The sequence below is a fragment of the Coregonus clupeaformis genome, chromosome 40 (genome assembly GCF_020615455.1).
Source record: "Coregonus clupeaformis isolate EN_2021a chromosome 40, ASM2061545v1, whole genome shotgun sequence".
NCBI lineage: Eukaryota > Metazoa > Chordata > Actinopteri > Salmoniformes > Salmonidae > Coregonus > Coregonus clupeaformis.
Genome location: NC_059231.1, coordinates 7,861,740 through 7,888,752, shown reverse-complemented (window position 1 = coordinate 7,888,752; position 27,013 = coordinate 7,861,740). Strand labels below are relative to the sequence as shown.

The 27,013-nt window shown below is 45.2% G+C and overlaps 1 protein-coding gene across 1 annotated transcript in view; it reads left to right on the top strand.

Moving 5' to 3' along the window:
• The first annotated feature begins 3,847 nt into the window (after nt 1–3,847).
• LOC121554890 (ankyrin repeat and zinc finger domain-containing protein 1-like) overlaps nt 3,848–27,013 on the top strand; it is a 37,049-nt gene continuing 13,883 nt past the window's right edge. Inside the window, 9 exon segments of the mRNA XM_045212067.1 lie at nt 3,848–3,973; nt 4,895–5,029; nt 11,261–11,363; nt 17,153–17,358; nt 19,886–20,037; nt 20,601–20,754; nt 24,314–24,421; nt 24,423–24,537; nt 26,299–26,550. Of these exon segments, the coding sequence (XP_045068002.1) occupies nt 3,932–3,973; nt 4,895–5,029; nt 11,261–11,363; nt 17,153–17,358; nt 19,886–20,037; nt 20,601–20,754; nt 24,314–24,421; nt 24,423–24,537; nt 26,299–26,550 (1,267 nt within the window). The 5' untranslated portion in view covers nt 3,848–3,931.

Below are 27,013 nucleotides of genomic sequence, written 5' to 3'. Positions count from 1 at the left end.
ATGTGACAGATATCAATACAGTACAACATGTGACAGATATCAATACAGTACAACATGAGACAGATATCAATACAGTACAACATGAGACAGATATCAATTCAGTACAACATGAGACAGATATCAATACAGTACAACATGCGACAGATATCAATACAGTACAACATGAGACAGATATCAATACAGCACAACATGCGACAGATATCAATACAGTACAACATGAGACAGATATCAATACAGCACAACATGCGACAGATATCAATACAGTACAACATGAGACAGATATCAATACAGCACAACATGAGACAGATATCAATGCAGCACAACATGCGACAGATATCAATACAGTACAACATGAGACAGATATCAATACAGTACAACATGAGACAGATATCAATACAGTACAACATGAGACAGATATCAATACAGCACAACATGAGACAGATATCAATACAGCACAACATGCGAAAGATATCAATACAGCACAACATGCGACAGATATCAATACAGCATAACATGCGACAGATATCAATACAGCACAACATGCGACAGATATCAATACAGCACAACATGAGACAGATATCAATACAGTACAACATGAGACAGATACCATTACAGTACAAATAGATTAAAACATAATATGGAATGTAACACAATTATAGATAATGTCCATGTGGTGGTTTCAAATAATGTTACTACATTTACATTTTACATTTTAGTCATTTAGCAGATGCTCTTATCCAGAGCGACTTTACAGTTAGTGAGTGCATACATTATTTGTTTTCATACTACTAGCTTGCTCTATTCCTGCATTTCCTGAACATGTCTATCTGATATAACTAGCTAGTAGTTATTGTTCTATAGGCTTTCCTCCTCCTTGCTGGTCGGCAGATGCTTGACTACTTGATTATTTTGTTGTGGTTGTGACATTTCATGGACATTGCAATAGAACAACAACAAGCTAAGCTTTATCAAATAGACATTTTGAGAAAAAGCAGCTCATTTAGTGTGCCAATACCACGTCTATCTTTACATAAGAAAGGTCGGTGGACCAAGATTCAAAGGTCAGATTAAGGAAGGAAGAGGTGGTGTTTGCTCGATTGCGCTTAGAACATTGTACATTGAATCATTACATCTGGTTGGCAAGCATCTGGTTGGCATGTGAATGGTTTGTGTCTGGAGTGTATGGTCGATGAAACGGTGGAAAATGTGTTGTTATATTGTTGTAAGTATGTTGGAGAGAGGGAAAGATTGAAGTGTAGGGTCATTGAGGTTGGACGGTGTTGGTGGGGGGTTGGAAGGGATTTGGGGGATGGGGGATGGGGGAGGGTCAATTAGAAGTTACCAGGGCTCTTTTTTTATTTTCTAAGAGGTACTGAGTTAGGTAGGAGGATTTAGAAATGTTGTAAACCGTGATTGACCACCCACTCCACCACAGTAGGTGGCGGCATGCACTTTTAACGTTTGTTTGCGGACCGCCATTATATCATAGAAGAAGAAGTTGCTTCGTCATCCACACACACTTCAGTCATATGCAGTGTAGGTAGAGCGCAAGCAAGCTTCTTACTACAATTGGTCTTTATTCAGCATCGACAAGACGTGGCATCATTTTGGTACGTTTTTAAAAGAACAACATCGCAGGAAATACCATCCGGCTAGCTAGCTACTATGGTCACGTTGCCATTGATTGGTTTGGATAACGTTAGCTAGCTAGCTAACTAACTAGTAGTAACCACCATACATAGCTAGCACAGCGGTAGATGGATAACTGTCATACACGTGTCGCACGTGGTACGTTTCTTCACGTAACGTTAGATAAGATAAAATAAATAGGTTGTTCTAACATCAAATTGAACCATGACATAGTTTGCTAGATTATAGACAAACACTGATATATCAAGCGGACTAAACTCCACTCCAGGGTGAAGCAGAGACCAGGGGCGTCATTTGAGAAAGGTGTAATTCTGGCCGTTCGTGCATCTGCAGGGACCCCTCTTTAAACTCATGTTGGTCCATTTTTTAAGTTGCACTATGCACAAATCGCTCCACCATTTCCTGGTTGCTAAAACGAATAGTTCGCCTAATGTCGGTTTGTGTGACAAAATAAGATGGTGTAGTGGAATCATTGTACCATCTAAACTGCTGTGAAATAGATTTTACATGACCAAAAATATTGTTGTTACAGCTGTTTGAAGCTGGTGTACAAAACCGAAAGTAAAAGGCAAAAAAACTGAACTTTTATTTTATTTCACCTTTATTTAACCAGGTAAGCCAGTTGAGAACAAGTTGTCATTTACAACTGCGACCTGGCCAAGATAAAGCAAAGCAGTGCGATAAAAACAACAACACAGAGTTACATATGGGGTAAAACAAAACATATAGTCAAAAATACAACAGAAAATATATATACAGTGTGTGCAAATGTAGCAAGTTATGGAGGTAAGGCAATAAATAGGCCATAGTGCAAAATAATTACAATTTAGTATTAACACTGGAATGATAGATGTGTAGAAGATGATGTGCAAATAGAGATACTGGGGTGCAAATGAGCAAAATAAATAACAATATGAGGATGAGGTAGTTGGGTGGGCTAATTTCAGAATGGCTGTGTACAGGTGCAGTGATCGGTAAGCTGCTCTGACAACTGATGCTTAAAGTTAGTGAAGGAGATAAGAGTCTCCAGCTTCAGAGATTTTTGCAATTTGTTCCAGTCATTGGCAGCAGAGAACTGGAAGGAATGGCGGCCAAAGGAGGTGTTGGCTTTGGGAATGACCAGTGAGATATACCTGCTGGAGCGTAGACTACGGGTGGGTGTTGCTATGGTGACCAATGAGCTAAAATAAGGCGGGGATTTGCCTAGCAGTGATTTATAGACGACCTGGAGCCAGTGGGTTTGGCGACTAATATGTAGTGAGGGCCAGCCAACGAGAGCGTACAGGTCACAGTGGTGGGTAGTGTATGGGGCTTTGGAGACAAAACGGATGGCACTGTGATAGACTACATCCAATTTGCTGAGTAGAGTGTTGGAGGATATTTTGTAAATGACATCGCCGAAGTCAAGGATTGGTAGGATAGTCCGTTTTACGAGGGCATGTTTGGCAGCATGAGTGAAGGAGGCTTTGTTGCGAAATAGGAAGCCGATTCTGGATTTAACTTTGGATTGGAGATGCTTAATGTGAGTCTGGAAGGAGAGTTTACAGTCTAACCAGACACCTAGGTATTTGTAGTTGTCCACATATTCTAAGTCAGACCCGCCGAGAGTAGTGATTCTAGTTCGGTAGTCTTCTCTGCAGATCCTATCAAGCTCTGTCAGGTTGGATGGGGAGCGTTGCTGCACAGCTATTTTCAGGTTTCTCCAGAGATGTTAGATCGGGTTCAAGTCTGGGCTTTGGCTGGGCCACTAAAGGACATTCAGAGACTTGTCCCGAAGCCACTCCTGCGTTGTCTTGGCTTGAGAGGATCTGCAGAGAAGAATGGAAGAAACTCCCCAAATACAGGTGTGCCAAGCTTGTAGCGTCATACCCAAGAAGACTCGAGGCTGTAATCGCTGCCGAAGGTGCTTTAATAAAGTACTGAGTAAAGGGTCTGAATACTTATGTAAATGTCTTATTTCATTTGTTTTTATGTGCAAAAATGTATAAAAACCAGTTTTTGCTTTGTCATGATGGGGTATTGTGTGTAGATTGATGAGGGGGAAAAAACTATTTAATCAATTTTAGAATAAGGCTGTAACGTAATAAAATGTGGAAACGTCAAGGGGTCTGAATACTTTCCGAATGCACTGTCGATAGCTAGCTACTGTACTAGTAACCCTATTGATGTGCTTCAGATGTTCCAGAGTCCACAATGACAGCAGTTCCAGAATACCGCTCAGTGTTTGAGTACTGTCTTCAAGACTTTGCTCTACAGGAGCTCAGAGAAGTTACTGGTGTCCATGAGCCTCCTGAACACACCCAGAATGCATCACACGGCCATGGTGGGTAGCTAGCTGTACCCTGATGTAGCTTTATGTGTTGTACATCCTGAAAGCAGTGATTTGTGGCTCTACTGGTAGTTTATTTATCATAGAAATAGTGCATGGGTAAATAGTCATTAATATACTTAACTAAAATATAAAACGCAACATGTAAAGTGTTGGTCCCATGTTTCATTAGCTGAAATAAAAGATCCCAGACATTTTCCCCATACGCACAAAAAAAGCTTATTTCTCTCAAATGTCGTGCACAAATTTGTTTACATCCCTGTTAGTGAGCGTTTCTCCTTTGCCAAGATAATCCATCCACCTGAAAGGTGTGGCATATCAAGAAGCTGATTAAACAGCATGATCATTACACAGGTGCACCTTGTGCTGGGGACAATAAAAGGCCACTCTAAAATGTGCAGTTTTGTCACACAACACAATGCCACAGATGTCTCAAGTTTTGAGGGAGCGTGCAATTGGCATGCTGACTGCAGGAATGTCCACCAGAGCTGTTGCCAGAGAATTTAATGTTAATTTCTCTACCATAAGCCGCCTCCAATGTTGTTTTTGAGAATTTGGCAGTACGTCCAACCGGCCTCACAACCGCAGACCACGTTTAACCGCGCCAACACAGGACCTCCACATCCAGCTTCTTCACCTGCGGGATCGTCTGAGACCGGCCACCTGGACAGCTGATGAAACTGAGGAGTATTTCTGTCTCTAATAAAATCCCTTTTGATTGGCTGGGCCTGGCTCCCCAGTGGGTGGGCTATGCCCTCCAAGGCCCACCCATTGCTGCGCCCCTACCCAGTCATATGAAATCCATAGATTAGGGCCTAATGAATTTATTTCATTTGACTGATTTCCTTCTATGAACTGTTCGGTATAGTATATCACCCATGTTACTCAGGTACTGCATGTATGTCATCCAAACAGGAGTGGCTGTATGCCCCAAGGAGGATCTCCAGGATGACACACAGCCAGAGAGAGAGAGCAGCCTGGGGAGAGATGTGTCTGACAGGATGGTGTGCTCGGCCTGCCAGTGCCCCATTCGACACCCGGGAGGAGCAGGTGAATAAACCGACTGACGGTTGGGATGGACTGACCACGGACATAATGGAGAGATTCACCCATTTTGAATATTATATTGTTTTTTTTTTGGCATCTCTGAGCGATGTTCTATCGATTCCCGGTTGGTGTTACGATACCAACATTTTACTAACGATATGATTCCAGGCCAAGCATCAAATTTAAAGAGTAGTATCGCGATACCACGGGGGGGAAATTCAGAGTGGCCTAGCATCCTCCTGTTAGCCCCGTCCCCCCTACGCTTGGTCCCATTCTAGAAACGCCTAGCATCCTCCTGTTAGCGCCGTCCCCCCTACGCTTGGTCCCATTCTAGAAACGCCTAGCATCCTCCTGTTAGCCCCGTCCCCCCTACGCTTGGTCCCATTCTAGAAACGCCTAGCATCCTCCTGTTAGCCCCGTCCCCCTACGCTTGGTCCCATTCTAGAAACGCCTAGCATCCTCCTGTTAGCGCCCGTCCCCCCTACGCTTGGTCCCATTCTAGAAACGCCTAGCATCCTCCTGTTAGCCCGTCCCCCTACGCTTGGTCCCATTCTAGAAACGCCTAGCATCCTCCTGTTAGCCCCGTCCTCCTGTTAGCCCCGTCCCCCTACGCTTGGTCCCATTCTAGAAACGCCTAGCATCCTCCTGTTAGCCCCGTCCCCCCTACGCTTGGTCCCATTCTAGAAACGCCTAGCATCCTCCTGTTAGCCCCGTCCCCCTACGCTTGGTCCCATTCTAGAAACGCCTAGCATCCTCCTGTTAGCCCCGTCCCCCTACGCTTGGTCCCATTCTAGAAACGCCTAGCATCCTCCTGTTAGCCCCGTCCCCCTACGCTTGGTCCCATTCTAGAAACGCCTAGCATCCTCCTGTTAGCCCCGTCCCCCCCCCCTACGCTTGGTCCCATTCTAGAAACGCCTAGCATCCTCCTGTTAGCCCCGTCCCCCTACGCTTGGTCCCATTCTAGAAACGCCTAGCATCCTCCTGTTAGCCCCGTCCCCCTACGCTTGGTCCCATTCTAGAAACGCCTAGCATCCTCCTGTTAGCCCCGTCCCCCCTACGCTTGGTCCCATTCTAGAAACGCCTAGCATCCTCCTGTTAGCCCCGTCCCCCCTACGCTTGGTCCCATTCTAGAAACGCCTAGCATCCTCCTGTTAGCCCCGTCCCCCCTGTTAGCGCCGTCCCCCCTACGCTTGGTCCCATTCTAGAAACGCCTAGCATCCTCCTGTTAGCCCCGTCCCCCCTACGCTTGGTCCCATTCTAGAAACGCCTAGCATCCTCCTGTTAGCCCCGTCCCCCTACGCTTGGTCCCATTCTAGAAACGCCTAGCATCCTCCTGTTAGCCCCGTCCCCCTAGCGCCGTCCCTACGCTTGGTCCCATTCTAGAAACGCCTAGCATCCTCCTGTTAGCCCCGGTCCCCCTACGCTTGGTCCCATTCTAGAAACGCCTAGCATCCTCCTGTTAGCCCCGTCCCCCTACGCTTGGTCCCATTCTAGAAACGCCTAGCATCCTCCTGTTAGCCCCGTCCCCTACGCTTGGTCCCATTCTAGAAACGCCTAGCATCCTCCTGTTAGCCCGTCCCCCTGTTAGCGCCGGCCCCCTACGCTTGGTCCCATTCTAGAAACGCCTAGCATCCTCCTGTTAGCCCCGTCCCCCTACGCTTGGTCCCATTCTAGAAACGCCTAGCATCCTCCTGTTAGCCCCGTCCCCCTACGCTTGGTCCCATTCTAGAAACGCCTAGCATCCTCCTGTTAGCCCCGTCCCCCTGTTAGCGCCGTCCCCCTACGCTTGGTCCCATTCTAGAAACGCCTAGCATCCTCCTGTTAGCCCCGTCCCCCTACGCTTGGTCCCATTCTAGAAACGCCTAGCATCCTCCTGTTAGCCCCGTCCCCCTACGCTTGGTCCCATTCTAGAAACGCCTAGCATCCTCCTGTTAGCCCCGTCCCCCCTACGCTTGGTCCCATTCTAGAAACGCCTAGCATCCTCCTGTTAGCCCCGTCCCCCCTACGCTTGGTCCCATTCTAGAAACGTTATGTGCAAGGGCTACGTAAAAACCTGTCACTGATATTCACACTTCTACTCAATACAACACATATTGAATTAACTTCACACTGTTCACTGATATTCACACTTCTACTCAATACAACACATATTGAATTAACTTCACACTGTTCACTGATATTCACACTTCTACTCAATACAACACATATTGAATTAACTTCACACTGTTCACTGATATTCACACTTCTACTCAATACAACACACATTGAATTGACTTCACACTGTTCACTGATATTCACACTTCTACTCAATACAACACATATTGAATTAACTTCACACTGTTCACTGATATTCACACTTCTACTCAATACAACACATATTGAATTGACTTCACACTGTTCACTGTATAATAGAATACTGCATAGAATGGCTACATTTGCTCATATTCACAAAGGCATACCTGTGATTTGGCTGGAGGAATGGGAGAAAGGAACAACTTTCCAGGACAGACTGACCAGGTGAATCCAAGTAAAAGTTATGATCCCTTATTGATGTCACTTGATAAATCCACATTTAAAAAAAAAAAAAAAAAAAAATTCACCTTTATTTAACCAGGTAAACCAGTTGAGAACAAGTTCTCATTTACAACTGCGACCTGGCCAAGATAAAGCAAAGCAGTGCGATAAAAACAACAACACAGAGTTACATATGGGGTAAACAAAACATAGTCAAAAATACAACAGAAATACATATATATACAGTGTGTGCAAATGTAGCAAGTTATGGAGGTAAGGCAATAAATAGGCTATAGTGCAAAATAATTACAATTAGTATTAACACTGGAATGATAGATGTGCAAGAGATGATGTGCAAATAGAGATACTGGGGTACAAATGAGCAAAATAAATAACAATATAGGGATGAGGTAGTTGGGCGGGCTAATTTCAGATGGGCTGTGTACAGGTGCAGTGATCGGTAAGGTGCTCTGACAACTGATGCTTAAAGTTAGTGAGGGAGATAAGAGTCTCCAGCTTCAGAGATTTTTGCAATTTGTTCCAGTCATTGGCAGCAGAGAACTGGAAGGAATGGCGGCCAAAGGAGGTGTTGGCTTTGGGGACGACCAGTGAGATATACCTGCTGGAGCGCAGACTACGGGTGGGTGTTGCTATGGTGACCAATGAGCTAAGATAAGGCGGGGATTTGCCTAGCAGTGATTTATAGATGACCTGGAGCCAGTGGGTTTGGCGACGAATATGTAGTGAGGACCAGCCAACAAGAGCGTACAGGTCACAGTGGTGGGTATTATATGGGGCTTTGGAGACAAAACGGATGGCACTGTGATAGACTACATCCAATTTGCTGAGTAGAGTGTTGGAGGCTATTTTGTAAATGACATCGCCGAAGTCAAGGATCGGTAGGATAGTCAGTTTTACGAGGGCATGTTTGGCAGCATGAGTGAAGGAGGCTTTGTTGCGAAATAGGAAACCGATTCTAGATGTAACTTTGGATTGGAGATGCTTAATGTGAGTCTGGAAGGAGAGTTTACAGTCTAACCAGACACCTAGGTATTTGTAGTTGTCTACATACTCTAGGTCAGACCCGTCGAGAGTAGTGATTCTAGTCGGGTGGGCGGGTGCAAGCAGCGTTCGATTGAAGAGCATGCATTTAGTTTTACTAGTGTTTAAGAGCAGTTGGAGGCTACTGAAGGAGTGTTGTATGGCGTTGAAGCTCGTGTCCACTTCAAGCCTCATGTCCACCAGATGCGTCAAACTCTTTGCGTTCCGACAGAAGTCATTCATTGTCAATGGAGCAGTCCGCAACGCTACGTTGGGGTGGCTCGCTAGGCTGCGGTGCGTTCTGTGTACCGCATGTGTTCAATATGTACAACTCGTGCGCTGCTCTACCATGCGGTGGTACAAACAGAAGTTCATAAACAGTCAAGCCAGTTAGCTAGCTAGCTAACTACAAAGCTAACCACTTTGCTAGATAGCTGCATGCATCAAGTATGGAAAATGCGGACTAGACATCCGGCAAAAACAATATACAGCAAAACGAATGTGCATTTGGTGGACATTCAGCGTCAGACTGGCCTGTGCTATTGGTTATAACAGGCGATGAAGTGATACAATGGATCAACTTTGCTGCTCCAATGTAACAAATCTAACAGAATACTCATCAGGGTCTGCACCCCCATGGCTAAATTATATTTAAAAAACTGACGGCGGAATAGATGTGCAGGAAGCGCAGCCTGAGAGAAGCAAGCGAGTGAGTGATGCCCCGTTTACACCAAATTTTCATCTTCTCTGGTTTGGTAACTTCATTTTCTTCGACGGACGCTAGCTGGACTGAAGACTGCGCAAAGTTTGGAAAATGTCAAAGTATGCTGCGTCCGTCTCGCAACGACGGAGCCTTCAACCCGCAAGGTGGCGTTGCATTTCCACTCCGTTGTGGACGTCCCCATTTGAAATGCATCCGGCGCAACGTAACAGAGTGCTTATGGGTAATGTGAACGAGGCTTTTGGGTTGGAAGGGGATGCGACTGGCGGATTTTTACAGCTGGTACACGTGATATGCGCGTGAAAGTGAAGTGCTTAATATTGGACCGGCGCATACGAGAGACTAGTGGATGTTGCTTAAATTCAACTGAATTTATAAATTGAATGAACTTATAAACATTTGATAACAGGCGCTGGCAGGTTCTTTAGATCGGAAGGCAGAAAGAGTCTGTAGTATCATATGAAACGGTACTACGGTATTCTAAAGTGTTGGTATCATGATGTTTTGGTACCGTGATATTACCGTGATACCGGTACATCTTGCAACACTATTTCCCGGTCATTTCCCGTGTCATTTCATGTGTATGACGTGTTTTCGCATCATATGACATGTAATACCAACTGTGTTTCTGCCCAATCATGAGCAGCAATAGCGCAACATACACATGAAAACATGAAATGACACCGGGAATCTCCCGAGTGGCGCAGTGGTCTAAGGCACTGCATCACAGTGCTAGCTGTGCCACTAAAGATCCTGGTTCGAATCCAGGCTCTGCTGTAGCCGGCCGCAACCGGGAGACCAATGGGGCGGCGCACAATTGGCCCAGCGTCGTCCAGGGTAGGGGAGGGAATGGCCGGCAGGGAGGTAGCTCAGTTGGTAGAGCATGGTGTTTGCAACGCCAGGGTTGGGGGAATCGAACCCACAATAAAAAAGAATAATGTATGCACTAACTGTAAGTCGCTCTGGATAAGAGCGTCTGCTAAATGACGTAAATGTAAAATGTAAATGAATCGATAGAACATCGCTCGGGGATGCCCAAAACGATTTAACATTCAAAATGGGTGAATCTTTCCTTTTTAAAAGGATATTTCAGGATTTTGGCAATGAGGCCCTTTTATCTACTTCCCCAGAGTCCGATGAACTCGTGGATACCATTTTTATGTCTCTGCGTGCAGTTTGAAGGAAGTTGCTAACTAGCGTTAGCGCAATGACTAGTAGTATATTATATAGTCTAGCGAGTACCATAGACTTCTTCAAGTCATTGCGCTAACGCTAGTTAGCATTGGCTCGCGAAACTACCTCCAACTTCCTTCATACTGGACGCAGAGACCTAAAAATGATAACCATGAGTTCATCTGACTCTGGGAAAGTAGATCGGGCCTCATTGCCAACATCCTGAAGTATCCCTTTAAGTAGATCGGGCCTCATTGCCAACATCCTGAAGTATCCCTTTAAGTAGATCGGGCCTCATTGCCAACATCCTGAAGTATCCCTTTAGTAGACGGGCCCTGCCAACATCCTGAAGTATCCCTTTCCGAAGTATCCCAAGTAGATCGGGCCTCATTGCCAACATCCTGAAGTATCCCTTTAAGTAGATCGGGCCTCATTGCCAACATCCTGAAGTATCCCTTTAAGTAGATCGGGCCTCATTGCCAACATCCTGAAGTATCCCTTTAAGTAGATCGGGCCTCATTGCCAACATCCTGAAGTATCCCTTTAAGTAGATCGGGCCTCATTGCCAACATCCTGAAGTATCCCTTTAATGTCCAGTGGGAAAAACTAGCCTCAGTAGCCAGGATCCAAACTGAATTGCTTCTTTTAGTTTACGAAACGATTCATTTTTGATCCAGTCTGGGACATAACATCAATATCTCAGAATTTAGAAATATTCTATCAGTATGGAACTAGTCAATTATTTAAATGTGGAGTTTCGTGAGTTGAAATGTTATGACTTTCAGATGGAGCACTACAAGCTGGACTGGCACCGTTTCAACCTGAGGCAGAGACTAGTTGGGCGAACACCAGCCACAGTGGAGGAGTTTGAGAGGAAGACCGGTGTAGGTGAGTCACCAGACACTCAGAACCAAATCAGCTACTCTGTTCTAATGTTAAGGGTGTCGTGAGAGACGGCCAGACGTCAGCTATGCTGACACCTGTTGGTTTGTTTGTGTGAAAACCAAGGTCATTATAGTAAACTGAAACGAAAACGAAAACTAATCATGAAACAACTATTTATTAAACTGAAATAAAAAAAATAGCGAGATGAAGTTGCCACGAGCAGCACAGCAGATATTAGGTGGGTTTGAGTGGCTGAGGCAACCGACTGTAGAGGAGTGGAGTCAGAAGAGGTGCTCTGCTTCAGCTGAAAGTTGGACACTGATGTGGTTTTCCAACAGCTCAGATCAACAGTGTTGCCATGGTTTATAAAAGGTTATCTTCATAATGTTGAAATAAACATGTATCTAACCTCCATATCATACACTCACAAACTAAAAGCATAATACAGTGCATTTGGAAAGTATTCAGACCCCTTGACTTTTTCCACATTTTGTTACGTTACAGCCTTAGTCTAAATAAAAAAAATCCTCATTGAGAAATCATGTGACTAAACTGAATAAAAACAGGAAACTACACTATGAAACAAAGTTCAAGGTCCAACAGGTTACCACTGAAGGTCCAATAGGTTACCACTGAAGGTCCAATAGGTTACCACTGAAGGTCCAATAGGTCACCACTGAAGGCCCAATAGGTTACCACTGAAGGTCCAATAGGTTACCACTGAAGGTCCAATAGGTTACCACTGAAGGTCCAATAGGTTACCACTGAAGGTCCAATAGGTCACCACTGAAGGCCCAATAGGTTACCACTGAAGGTCCAATAGGTTACCACTGAAGGTCCAACAGGTTACCACTGAAGGTCCAACAGGTTACCACTGAAGGTCCAACAGGTTACCACTGAAGGTCCAATAGGTTACCACTGAAGGTCCAATAGGTTACCACTGAAGGTCCAATAGGTTACCACTGAAGGTCCAATAGGTTACCACTGAAGGTCCAATAGGTTACCACTGAAGGTCCAATAGGTTACCACTGAAGGTCCAATAGGTTACCACTGAAGGTCTAGGTCCAATAGGTTACCACTGAAGGTCCAATAGGTTACCACTGAAAGTCCAATAGGTTACCACTGAAGGTCCAATAGGTTACCACTAAAGGTCCAATAGGTTACCACTGAAGGTCCAATAGGTTACCACTAAAGGTCCAATAGGTTACCACTGAAGGTCCAATAGGTTACCACTGAAGGTCCAATAGGTTACCACTGAAGGTCCAATAGGTTACCACTGAAGGTCAATAGGTCAAGCCCAATAGGTTACCACTGAAGGTCCAATAGGTTACCACTGAAGGTCCAATAGGTTACCACTGAAGGTCCAATAGGTTACCACTAAGGTTAGGTCCAATAGGTTACCACTGAAGGTCCAATAGGTTACCACTGAAGGTCCAATAGGTTACCACTGAAGGTCCAATAGGTTACCACTGAAGGTCTAGGTCCAATAGGTTACCACTGAAGGTCCAATAGGTTACCACTGAAGGTCCAATAGGTCACCACTGAAGGCCCAATAGGTTACCACTGAAGGTCCAATAGGTTACCACTGAAGGTCCAATAGGTTACCACTGAAGGTCCAATAGGTTACCACTGAAGGTCCAATAGGTTACCACTGAAGGCCCAATAGGTTACCACTGAAGGCCCAATAGGTTACCACTGAAGGCCCAATAGGTTACCACTGAAGGTCCAATAGGTTACCACTGAAGGTCCAATAGGTTACCACTGAAGGTCCAATAGGTTACCACTGAAGGTCCAATAGGTTACCACTGAAGGTCTAGGTCCAATAGGTTACCACTGAAGGTCCAATAGGTTACCACTGAAGGTCCAATAGGTTACCACTGAAGGTCCAATAGGTTACCACTGAAGGTCCAATAGGTTACCACTGAAGGCCCAATAGGTTACCACTGAAGGTCCAATAGGTTACCACTGAAGGTCCAATAGGTTACCACTGAAGGTCCAATAGGTCACCACTGAAGGTCCAATAGGTTACCACTGAAGGTCCAATAGGTTACCACTGAAGGTCCAATAGGTTACCACTGAAGGTCCAATAGGTTACCACTGAAGGTCCAATAGGTTACCACTGAAGGTCCAATAGGTTACCACTGAAGGTCCAATAGGTTACCACTGAAGGCCCAATAGGTTACCACTGAAGGTCCAATAGGTTACCACTGAAGGTCCAATAGGTTACCACTGAAGGTCCAACAGGTTACCACTGAAGGTCCAACAGGTTACCACTGAAGGTCCAATAGGTTACCACTGAAGGTCCAATAGGTTACCACTGAAGGTCCAATAGGTTACCACTGAAGGTCCAATAGGTTACCACTGAAGGTCTAGGCCCAATAGGTTACCACTGAAGGTCCAATAGGTTACCACTGAAGGTCCAATAGGTTACCACTGAAGGTCTAGGTCCAATAGGTTACCACTGAAGGTCCAATAGGTTACCACTGAAGGTCCAATAGGTTACCACTGAAGGTCCAATAGGTTACCACTGAAGGTCCAATAGGTTACCACTGAAGGTCCAATAGGTTACCACTGAAGGTCCAATAGGTTACCACTGAAGGTCCAATAGGTTACCACTAAAGGTCCAATAGGTTACCACTGAAGGTCCAATAGGTTACCACTGAAGGTCCAATAGGTTACCACTGAAGGTCCAATAGGTTACCACTGAAGGCCCAATAGGTCACCACTGAAGGCCCAATAGGTCACCACTGAAGGCCCAATAGGTTACCACTGAAGGCCCAATAGGTTACCACTGAAGGCCCAATAGGTCACCACTGAAGGTCTAGGTCCAATAGGTTACCACTGAAGGTCCAATAGGTTACCACTGAAGGTCCAATAGGTTACCACTGAAGGTCCAATAGGTTACCACTGAAGGTCTAGGTCCAATAGGTTACCACTGAAGGTCCAATAGGTTACCACTGAAGGTCCAATAGGTCACCACTGAAGGCCCAATAGGTTACCACTGAAGGTCCAATAGGTTACCACTGAAGGTCCAATAGGTTACCACTGAAGGTCCAATAGGTTACCACTGAAGGTCCAATAGGTTACCACTGAAGGCCCAATAGGTTACCACTGAAGGCCCAATAGGTTACCACTGAAGGCCCAATAGGTTACCACTGAAGGTCCAATAGGTTACCACTGAAGGTCCAATAGGTTACCACTGAAGGTCCAATAGGTCACCACTGAAGGTCCAATAGGTTACCACTGAAGGTCTAGGGTCCAATAGGTTACCACTGAAGGTCCAATAGGTTACCACTGAAGGTCCAATAGGTTACCACTGAAGGTCCAATAGGTTACCACTGAAGGTCCAATAGGTTACCACTGAAGGCCCAATAGGTTACCACTGAAGGTCCAATAGGTTACCACTGAAGGTCCAATAGGTTACCACTGAAGGTCCAATAGGTCACCACTGAAGGTCCAATAGGTTACCACTGAAGGTCCAATAGGTTACCACTGAAGGTCCAATAGGTTACCACTGAAGGTCCAATAGGTTACCACTGAAGGCCCAATAGGTTACCACTGAAGGTCCAATAGGTTACCACTGAAGGTCCAATAGGTTACCACTGAAGGTCCAATAGGTTACCACTGAAGGTCTAGGTCCAATAGGTTACCACTGAAGGTCCAATAGGTTACCACTGAAGGTCCAATAGGTCACCACTGAAGGTCCAATAGGTTACCACTGAAGGTCCAATAGGTTACCACTGAAGGTCTAGGTCCAATAGGTTACCACTGAAGGTCCAATAGGTTACCACTGAAGGTCCAATAGGTCACCACTGAAGGTCCAATAGGTTACCACTGAAGGTCTAGGTCCAATAGGTTACCACTGAAGGCCCAATAGGTTACCACTGAAGGTCCAATAGGTTACCACTGAAGGTCCAATAGGTTACCACTGAAGGTCCAATAGGTCACCACTGAAGGTCCAATAGGTTACCACTGAAGGTCGTCCAATAGGTTACCACTGAAGGTCCAATAGGTTACCACTGAAGGTCCAATAGGTTACCACTGAAGGTCCAATAGGTTACCACTGAAGGTCCAATAGGTTACCACTGAAGGTCCAATAGGTTACCACTGAAGGTCCAATAGGTTACCACTGAAGGTCCAATAGGTTACCACTGAAGGTCCAATAGGTTGCCACTGAAGGCCCAATAGGTCACCACTGAAGGCCCAATAGGTTACCACTGAAGGTCCAATAGGTTACCACTGAAGGTCCAATAGGTTACCACTGAAGGTCCAATAGGTTACCACTGAAGGTCCAATAGGTTACCACTGAAGGTCCAATAGGTTACCACTGAAGGTCCAATAGGTTACCACTGAAGGTCCAATAGGTTACCACTGAAGGTCCAATAGGTTACCACTGAAGGTCCAATAGGTTACCACTGAAGGTCCAATAGGTAAACCACTGAAGGTCCAATAGGTTACCACTGAAGGTCCAATAGGTTACCACTGAAGGCCCAATAGGTTACCACTGAAGGCCCAATAGGTCACCACTGAAGGCCCAATAGGTCACCACTGAAGGCCCAATAGGTTACCACTGAAGGTCCAATAGGTTACCACTGAAGGTCCAATAGGTTACCACTGAAGGTCCAATAGGTTACCACTGAAGGTCCAATAGGTTACCACTGAAGGTCCAATAGGTTACCACTGAAGGCCCAATAGGTCACCACTGAAGGCCCAATAGGTTACCACTGAAGGTCCAATAGGTTACCACTGAAGGTCCAATAGGTTACCACTGAAGGTCCAATAGGTTACCACTGAAGGCCCAATAGGTTACCACTGAAGGTCCAATAGGTTACCACTGAAGGTCCAATAGGTTACCACTGAAGGTCCAATAGGTTACCACTGAAGGTCCAATAGGTTACCACTGAAGGTCCAATAGGTTACCACTGAAGGTCCAATAGGTTACCACTGAAGGTCCAATAGGTTACCACTGAAGGCCCAATAGGTCACCACTGCCCAAACATGTCTATAATAGATAAAACGGCTGCAGGTATTAATGTTTTATGAAAGGATATATTTTGCCTGGCGAAGCAGGTTTATGTGCTTACTGAATGGAAGCTGATAATTATGAGCTTTTTACTCCACTGGTCTCAGCTAGTCTCGGGAAGAAATTACGAGTCCTCACTGTCCGAGACAGAGTCAAGATGTAGCTGATACCAGACACCGAGACAAGACTGAGACACTCAAAATGTGGTCTCGACCGTACTCACTACAACACTGGTGATAGCTACGGGAATTGCTGCTGAAATTGACCCACTACTACTGTTTACTTTGTCCATCTACGTCATCTCTCCGAGTCTACCTGTAAACCCAACGTGACCTGACCCATCACCTTATGCATTACTAACTGAAGCTAAACTGAATTTCAAATGAAAATCTTAAAACTTAGATTTTGCTAGACATGTCTCCTGTGGACAGAGCAGATTAGTACCTACAAGGGAATAGAATGAAAAGACTAGGGTTGTGTCTCAAATTTACATTTGAGTCATTTAGCAGACGGTCTTATCCAGAGCGACTTACAGGAGCAATTAGGGTTAAGTGCCTCGCTCAAGAGCACATCGACAGATTTATCACCTAGTCGGCTCGGGGATTAGAACCAGCGACCTTTCGGTTACTGGCACAACGCTCTTAACCACTAAGCTACCTGCCGCCCCAAATGGCACCCTGTTCCCTATATAGTGCTCTACTTTCAATAATGAGTGCTGGTCAAAAGCAGTGCTCTACTCTATTGTACTACTAATTTGGTCTGTCCACAGGAGACATGTCTAGCATCTCAGGTTCTGACTCGGAGCAGGAGGAGCCAGACGGTGACTGGGCTGTGGGCAACGCTGAGGCTGGTCCTCTACAGAAGGATGACAGTGTCCTAGAAGAGGAATCCTTCGGTCGCCTCTCCAACAGGGTCGTGTTCCAGAACTCTCAGGGCCAGTACCTGGCTGTCTACCGTTGTATTCTGCAGAGCAAGGTGAGACCCTTTTCCCCTATAATGGTCTTGGGCTTGGACTTGGGATCTCAACACAAAATATTCGGCTCCCTTGGGAATGAATAAAGAATGAGTTATGTTGTTATTATTATGAGTTACAGTGCTGTGAAAAAAGTATTTGCCCCCTTTCTAATTTTCTCTACTTTTACATATTTTTGTTACTGAATGTTATCAGATCTTCAACCAAAACCTAATAATCGATCAAGGGAACCTGAGTGAACAAATAAAACAACAATTACAGTTGAAGTCGGAAGTTTACAAACACTTAGGTTGGAGTCATTAAAAGTAATTTTTCAACCACTCCACACATTTCTTGTTAACAAACTATAGTTTTGGCAAGTCGGTTAGGACATCTACTTTGTGCATGACACAAGTAATTTTTCCAACAATTGTTTACAGACAGATTATTTCACTTATAATTCACTGTATCACAATTCCAGTGGGTCAGAAGTTTACATACACTAAGTTGACTGTGCCTTTAAACAGCTTGGAAAATTCTAGAAAATGATGTCATGGTTTTAGAAGCTTCTGATAGGCTAATTGACATCATTTGAGTCAATTGGAGGTGTACCTGTGGATGTATTTCAAGGCCTACCTTCAAACTCAGTGCCTCTTTGCTTGACATCATGGGAAAATCAAAAGAAATCGTACAAAGATCGTACTTTTTGGAGAAATGTCCTCTGGTCTGATGAAACAAAAATAGAACTGTTTGGCCATAATGTCTGTTTGGCCAAAGTAATGACCATCGTTATGTTTGGAGGAAAAAGAGGGTGGCTTGCAAGCCGAAGAACACCATCCCAACCGTGAAGCACGGGGGTGGCAGCATCATGCTGTGGGGGTGCTTTGCTGCAGGAGGGACTGGTGCACTTCACAAAATAGATGGTATCATGAGGAAGGAAAATTATGTGGATATATTGAAGCAACATCTCAAGACATCAGTGAGGAAGTTAAAGCTTGGTCGCAAATGGGTCTTCCAAATGGACAATGACCCCAAGCATACTTCCAAAGTTGTGGAAAAATGGCTTAAGGACAACAAAGTCAATGTATTGGAGTGGCCATCACAAAGCCCTGACCTCAATCCTATAGAACATTTGTGGGCAGAACTGAAAAAGTGTGTGCGAGCAAGGAGGCCTATAAACCTGAGTCAGTTACACCAGCTCTGTCAGGAGGAATGGGCCAAAATTCCCCCAACTTATTGTGGGAAGCTTGTGGAAAGCTACCCGAAACGTTTGACCCAAGTTAAACAATTTAAAGGCAATGCTACCAAACACTAATTGAGTGTATCTAAACTTCTGACCCACTGGGAATTTGATGAAAGAAATAAAAGCTGAAATAAATAATTCTCTCTACTATTATTCTGACATTTCACATTCTTAAAATAAAGTGGTGATCCTAACTGACCTAAAACAGGGAATTTTTACTAGGATTAAATGTCAGGAATTGTGAAAAACTGAGTTTAAATGTATTTGGCTAAGGTGTAGTAAACTTCAGACTTCAACTGTACATACTTATTTCATAAACAAAGTTATGCAACACCCAATGCCCTTGTGTGAAAAAGTAATTGCCCCCTTACACTCAACAACTGGTTGTGCCAGATTTAGCTGCAATGACTCCAACCAAATGCTTCCTGTAGTTGTTGATCAGTCTCTCACGTCGCTGTGGAGGAATTTTGGCTCACTCTTCCAAGCAGAACTGCTTTAACTCACAACATTTGTGGGTTTTCAAGGATGAACTGCTCGTTTCAAGGCCTGCGACAACATCTCAATTGGGATTAGGTCTGGACTTTGACTAGGCCATTCCAAAACGTCCAATTTGTTGCCATTTTCATGTAGACTTGATTGTGTGTTTTGGATCATTGTCTTGCTGCATGACCCAGCTGCGCTTCAGCTTCAGCTCACAGACGGATGGTCTGACATTCTCCTGTAGAATTCTCTGATACGGAGCAGAATTCATGGTTCCTTCTATTAAGGCAAGTCGTCCAGGTCCTGAGGCAGCAAAGCATCCCCAAACCATCACACCACCACCACCATGCTTGACCGTTGGTATGAGGTTCTTACTGTGGAATGCAGTGTTTGGTTTTCACCAGGCATCATGGGACCCATGTCATCCAAAAAGTTGACTCAAGTTTGCCAAAAAGCACCTGGAAGCACCTGCATGATCATCAAGACTATTTGGGAGAATGTTCTATGGACAGATGAGTCAAAAGTATAACTTTTTGGACGACATTTCTATAATTATTTCATCCACTCTGTATTTCAGTCTGCCATAGAGAAAGACTGTAAGATGGCGCCGACAGACATGGCAGCTCTGCTTCTAGCTCCTAAGCAACTTTGCAGCATTTTGTTTTTTTGTGTGTTATTTCTTTGTTAGATACTGTTGGAGCTAGGAACACAAGTATTTCGCTACACCCGCAATAACATCTGCTAAAATATGTGTATGTGACCAATAACATTTGATTTGACATGGTGGCATCTCCACAGTCTCAGTAACAAGCCAATATGCATTTCAGTCTGCCATAAAGGAAGACCTGGTGGCCTCTCTACAGTTTCCGTCTTCCATAAAGGAAGACCTGGTGGCCTCTCTACAGAGTCTCAATAACAAGACTATGTGGGTCATTCTGATGGCAGGTGGTGGACACTTCGCAGGAGCTGTGTTTCAAGGGTCAGTGATGAGAAGCCTGGCTTCATATTCTTCATAGTTGTCAGAAATGGTACCCTATTCTCTAAATGGTGCGCTGTAGGGCTCTGGTCAAAAAATTGTGCAGTGGGTCCTGGGCACAGGTCTAAAGTAGTGTCCTGTGTAGGGAGTAGAGCCCCGGGTAGGGAGTAGAGCCCCGGGGTAGGGAGTAGAGCCCCGGGGTAGGGAGTAGAGCAAAGTGTAACAAAATGTGGAAAAAGTCAAGGGGTCTGAATACTTTCCGAATGCTCTGTATAGGTCGTTATTCATTTTACGTCACAATAAGGTGCAGGGAGTTCCGTTTGTCTGCTGGGGGAAGGAGATTGTGTCGAGGCACAGATCTGGGGAAGGGTACCAAAACATTTCTGCAGCATATTGTGTATTGTGTGTATATATTGATGAGGGAAAAAACATATTAAATACATTTTAGAATAAGGCTGTAACGTAATAAAATGTGCAAAAATCAAAGGGTCCTAATGCACTATAAGTCTTCCTCTCAGTATTAAAATACGAATCATCTCCCCCACCTCTGCTGTTCTATGTTCCAGGAGAGACGTGTTGCAGCACAAGACGTTCCATCGGTACACTGTGAGAGCCAAGCGGGGGACAAGCCAGGGTCTGAGAGACGCTAAGAGCAGCAGTCACGCCCCTAAATCAGCTGGAGCTGCCCTGAGGAGATACAACGAGGCTGCACTAGTCAAGGCAACACAAATACTCTTATTTTGATGTATCTAGACTAACCGGGAGAGCTTGGGAGAGTTCACATTGGTTTTCCTCTGATTAGCCAGAACTACTATAAATACAAGTTAAAATATTATCTTCTCTTGCACACACATGAATGAACATATAAGGTTCTGTTTGGTCACACAGTGGCGCTATTTCACAGGCCTCACCCTTCATGTAATGATAATCTGGGCTGATGGTGGGCCATTGCTTGCACCCCTTTAAAGGATCCCCCCAGAGGAAGTTGCCGACACTATTTCCACGTAATGTCCTAGAGAGGACGTTTAGGTTCTACCTCCGAACAATGACGAAGATTACCATGGTAATATCACAGTACCAAAACGTCATGTTAATTATGATACCAACCGTTTAGAATGCCTCTGACACCGCCTGGTATAGAGGTCCTGGATGGCAGGAAGCTTGGCCCCAGTGATGTACTGGGCCGTACGCACTACCCTCTGTAGTGCCTTGCGGTCGGAGGCCGAGCAGTTGCCATACCATTTTTTACGTAAAAAAACAAACATTTTAGTCATTTAGCAGACGCTCTTATCCAGAGCGACTTACAGGAGCAATTAGGGTTAAGTGCCTTGCTCAAGGGCACATCGACAGATTTTTCACCTAGTCGGCTCGGGGATTAGAACCAGCGACTTTTCGGTTACTGGCACAACGCTCTTAACCACTAAGCTACCTGCCGCCCAGGCAGTGATGCAACCAGTCAGGATGCTCTCGATGGTGCAGCTGTAGAACCTTTTGAGGATCTGAGGACCCATGCCAAATCTTTTCAGTCTCTTTAGGGGGAATAGGTTTTGTCGTGCCCTCTTCACGACTGTCTTGGTGTGGTTGGACCATGTTAGTTTGTTGGTGATGTGGACACCAAGTAACTTGAAGCTCTCAACCTGCTCGGTCCTCTTCTTTTTCCTGTAGTCCACAATCATCTCTTTTCTCTTGATCACGTTGAGGGAGAGGTTGTTGTCCTGGCACCACACAGCCAGGTCTCTGACCTCCTCCCTATAGGCTGTCTCGTCGTTGTCGGTGTTCAGGCCTAACACTGTTGTGTCATCGGCAAGCTTAATGATGGTGTTGGAGTCATGCTTAGCCATGCAGTCATGAGTGAACAATGAGAACAGGAGTGGACTGAGCACGCACCCCTGAGGGGCCCCCCTGTTGAGGATCAGCGTGGCAGATGTGTTGTTACCTACCCTTACCACCTGGGGGCGGCCCGTCAGGAAGTCCAGGATCCAGTTGCAGAGGGAGGTGTTTAGTCCCAGGGTCCTTAGCTTAGTGATGAGCTTTGAGGGCACTATGGTGTTGAACGCTGAGCTGTAGTCAATGAATAGCATTCTCACAAAGGTGTTCCTTTTGTCCAGGTGTGAAAGGGCAGTGTGGAGCGCAATAGAGATTGCATCATCTGTGGATCTGTTGGGGCGGTATGCAAATTGGAGTGGGTCTAGGGTTTCTGGGATAATGGTGTTGATGTGAGCCATGACCAGCCTTTCAAAGCACTTCATGGCTACAGACGTGAGTGCTACGGGTCGGTAGTCATTTAGGCAGGTTACCTTAGAGTTCTTGGGTACGGGGACTATGGTGGTCTGCTTGAAACATGTTGGTATTACAGACTCAGACAGGGAGAGGTTGAAGATGTCAGTGAAGACACTTGCCAGTTGCTCAGCACATGCTCGGAGTACACATCCTGGTAATCCGTCTGGCCCTGCGGCCTTGTGAATGTTGACCTGCTTAAAAGTCTTACTCACATCGGCTACGGAGAGCGTGATCACATAGTCATCCGGAACAGCTGGTGCTCTCATGCATGCTTCAGTGTTGCTTGCCTCGAAGCGAGCATAGAAGTGGTTTAGCTCGTCTGGAAGTATTGTGTCACTGGGCAGCTCACGGCTGTGCTTCCCTTTGTAGTCTGTAATAGTTTTCAAGCCCTGCCACATCCGACGAGCGTCAGAGCCGATGTAGTACGATTCGATCTTAGTCCTGTATTGACTCTTTGCCTGTTTGATGGTTCGTCGGAGGGCATAGCGGGATTTCTTATAAACTTCCGGGTTAGAGTCCCGCTCCTTGAAAGCGGCAGCTCTACCCTTTAGCTCAGTGCGGATGTTGCCTGTAATCCATGGCTTCTGGTTGGGGTATGTACGTACGGTCACTGTGGGGACGACGTCATCGATACACTTATTGATGAAGCCAGTAACTGATGTGGTGTACTCCTCAATGCCATCTGAAGAATCCCGGAACATATTCCAGTCTGTGCTAGCAAAACAGTCCTGTAGCTTAGCATCTGCTTCATTTGACCACTTTTTTATTGACAGAGTCACTGGTGCTTCCTTCTTTAGTTTTTGCTTGTAAGCAGGAATCAGGAGGATATAATTATAGTCAGATTTGCCAAATGGAGGGCGAGGGAGAGCTTTGTATGCGTCTCTGTGTGTGGAGTAAAGGTGGTCTAGAGTTTTTTCCCTCTGGTTGCACATTTAACATGCTGGTAGAAATGAGATAAAACAGATTTAAGTTTCCCTGCATTAAAGTCCCCGGCCACTAGGAGCGCTGCCTCTGGATGAGCGTTTTCCTGTTTGCTTATGGCCTTATATAGTTCATTGAGTGCGGTCTTAGTGCCAGCATCGGTTTGTGGTGGTAAATAGACAGATACGAAGAATATAGATGAAAACTCTCTTGGTAAATAGTGTGGTCTACAACTTATCATGAGATACTCTACCTCAGGCAAGCAATACCTCGAGACTTCCTTAGATATCGTGCACCAGCTGTTGTTTATATATATATATATATATATATATATATATATATATATATATATATATATATATATATATGACCGCCAACCCTTGTCTTACCAGAGGCTGCTGTTCTATCCTGCCGATGCAGTGTATAACCCGCCAGCTGTATGTTATTCATGTCTTCGTTCAGCCACGACTCTGTGAAACATAAGATATTACAGTTTTTAATGTCCCGTTGGTAGGATATTCCTGCCTGTAGTTCGTCCACTTTATTATCAAGCGATTGTAAGTTGGCCAATAGTATCGATGGCAAAGGCAGATTAGCCACTCGTCGCCGGCTCCTTACCAAGCACCCCGATCTCCTTCCGCGATATCTCCTTTTCTTTCTACTGAATGACGGGGATGAGGGCCCTGTCGGGTGCCTGGAGCAAATCCCTCTCGTCCGACTCATTGAAAAATATATATTTGTCCAGTTCAAGGTGAGTAATCGCTGTTCTGATGTCCAGAAGCTCTTTTCGGTCATAAGAGATGGTAGCAGCAACATTATGTACAAAATAAGTTACAAGCAATGCGAAAAACCACACAAAATAGCACGGTTGGTTAAGAGTCCATAAAACGGCAGCCATCCTCTCCGGCGCCATCTTATTGACTTAAATCGTTGTGCAACATCGTGGGTAAGCTCTCGCCATCGTCTTTCAGCTCGAAAAATTGGATTTCTACTGGTGTTTTTTAATGGCTGCTTGCAGCTTTGTTGTTGTTGGTTATATAATTGATCTAATCAGTAGTTCCTTGTCCTCTGCTTGCAGGAGATCCAGGACCTACTGGAGAGCTGGTCTGACCACCTGACTGAAGCCAGTGCCATCTTCCTGCGTGCCCCCAGTTATAATAAAAGCATGTTCTTGTGGGGTAAAGGCGGCTCCGCTGGCCAAGAAGGACCCTCGGATCAGAACACTACCCTTCCCCACACGTAGAGCCACCTTCAGAGAGGTTAAGAGAGTACATGATGTCCTCTCCACTCTAAATGTATATGGTACGAGTCATGTTTAATCTATGGGCCTAGTCCGGTATTAAAATATAGATTCTCCATTGAAAAGCAGTTTTCAGTCTAGGGCAAGGCTTAATCTGTGTCTGGCCTACATGTACGGTGCATTCGGAAAGTATTCAGACCCCTTGACTTTTTCCACATTTTGTTACATTACAACCTGATTCTAAAATGGATTAAATACATTTTTTTCTCAATCTACACACAATACCCCATAATGACAAAGCAAAAACAGGTTTTTAGAATTTGTTGCAAATTTATAAATACGAAAAAATGGAAATATCACATTTACATAAGTATTCAGACCCTTTGCTATGAGACTCGAAATTGTGCTCAGGTGTATCCTGTTTCCATTAATCATCCTTGAGATGTTTCTACAACTTGATTGGAGTCCACCTGTGGTAAATTCAATTGATTGGACATGATTTGGAAAGGCACACACCTGTCTATATAAGGTCCCACAGTTGACAGTTCATGTCAGAGCAAAAACCAAGCCAAGAGTTGGAAGGGATTGTCCGCAGAGGTCCAAGACAGGATTGTGTCGAGGCACAGATCTGGGGAAGCGTACCAAAACATTTCTGCAGCGTTGAAGGTCATCCATCATTCTTAAATGGAAGAAGTTTGGAACCACCAAGACACTTCCTAGAGCTGGCCGCCCGGCCAAACTGAGTAATCGGGGGAGAAGGGCCTTGGTCAGGGAGGTGACCAAGAACCTGATGGTCAATGACAGAGCTCCAGAGTTCCTATGTGGAGATGGGAGAACCTTCCAGAAGGACAACCACCTCTGCAGCACTCCACCAATCAGGCCCTTATGGTAGAGTGGCCAGACGGAAGCCACTCCTCAGTAAAAGGCACATGACAGCCCGCTTGAAGTTTGCTAAAAGCCACCTAAAGACTCTCAGACCATGATAATCAAGATTGTCTGGTCTGATGAAACCAAGATTGAACTCTTTGGCCTGAATGCCAAGCGTCACGTCTGGAGAAAACCTGGCACCATCCCTACGGTGAAGCATGGTGGTGGCAGCATCATTCTGTGGGGATGTTTTTCAGCGGCAGGGACTGGGAGACTAGTCAGGATCGAGGGAAAGATCCTTGATGAAAACCTTTCCAGAGTGCTCAGGACCTCAGACTGGGGCGATGGTTCACCTTTCAACAGGACAATGACCCTAAGCACACATCCAAGACAACGCAGGAGTGGCTTCGGGACAAGTCTCTGAATGTCCTTGAGTGACCCAGCCAGAGCCCGGACTTGAACCCAATCGAACATCTCTGGAGAGACCTGAAAATAGCTGTGCAGCGACGCTCCCCATCCAACCTGACAGAGCTTGAGAGGATCTGCAGAGAAGAATGGGAGAAACTCCCCAAATACAGGTGTGCCAGGCTTGTAGCGTCATATCCAAGAAGACCCAAGGCTGTAATCGCTGCCAAAGGTGCATCAACAAAGTACTGAGTAAAGGGTCTGAATACTTATGTAAATGTTACATTTCCGTTTTTTTTCAAAATACATTTGCAACAAATTCTAAAAACCTTTTTTTGCTTTGTCATTATGGGGTATTGTGTTTAGATTGATGAGGGGAAAAAAATATTTAATCCATTTTAGAATAAGGCTGTAACGTAATAAAATGTGGAAAAAGTGAATGGGTCTGAATACTTTCCGAATGCACTGTATATATGGACCTTCCTGAGCTTCAATTCTGAGAAAGGAAGACAAGATGTGTTAATTTACTAAGAATCTATCCCAAACCACAGGGAAAGACACTGAAGTCTCCGACATCTTGAGTCCCTCCACCAAAGTATGGAAGAAGGCACGAACGCCCGTGGCTCAGCCAGAACCTCACCAAGAGACAACAGCACCCCTAGTGGAGGAGGAGGGGAGTTCAGGAGAGGAGCTTGAGCTGGAGACGGTGGAGGTGACTCTGGGAACCCTGGACCTCCGGGAGCATGAGATCTACCCCGCCAGGAGGAGAAAGAGGAAGGAGGGTCGCAGAACAGAGGACAGAGGTGAGGGAGACAGGCTGGGGTCTGCAGAGTTAGGCTGCTTATGTATTGTGCACTACTTTTGACCAAGGCCTATAGGGAATAGGGTGCTGTTTAGGATGTGTCTGTTTAATTCATATGGAATAGGGTGCTGTTTAGGATGTGTCTGTTTAATTCATAGGGAATAGGGTGCTGTTTAGGATGTCTGTTTAATTCATAGGGAATAGGGTGCTGTTTAGGATGTGTCTGTTTAATTCATAGGGAATAGGGTGCTGTTTAGGATGTGTCTGTTTAATTCATAGGGAATAGGGTGCTGTTTAGGATGTGTCTGTTTAATTCATAGGGAATAGGGTGCTGTTTAGGATGTGTCTGTTTAATTCATAGGGAATAGGGTGCTGTTTAGGATGTGTCTGTTTAATTCATAGGGAATAGGGTGCTGTTTAGGATGTGTCTGTTTAATTCATAGGGAATAGGGTGCTGTTTAGGA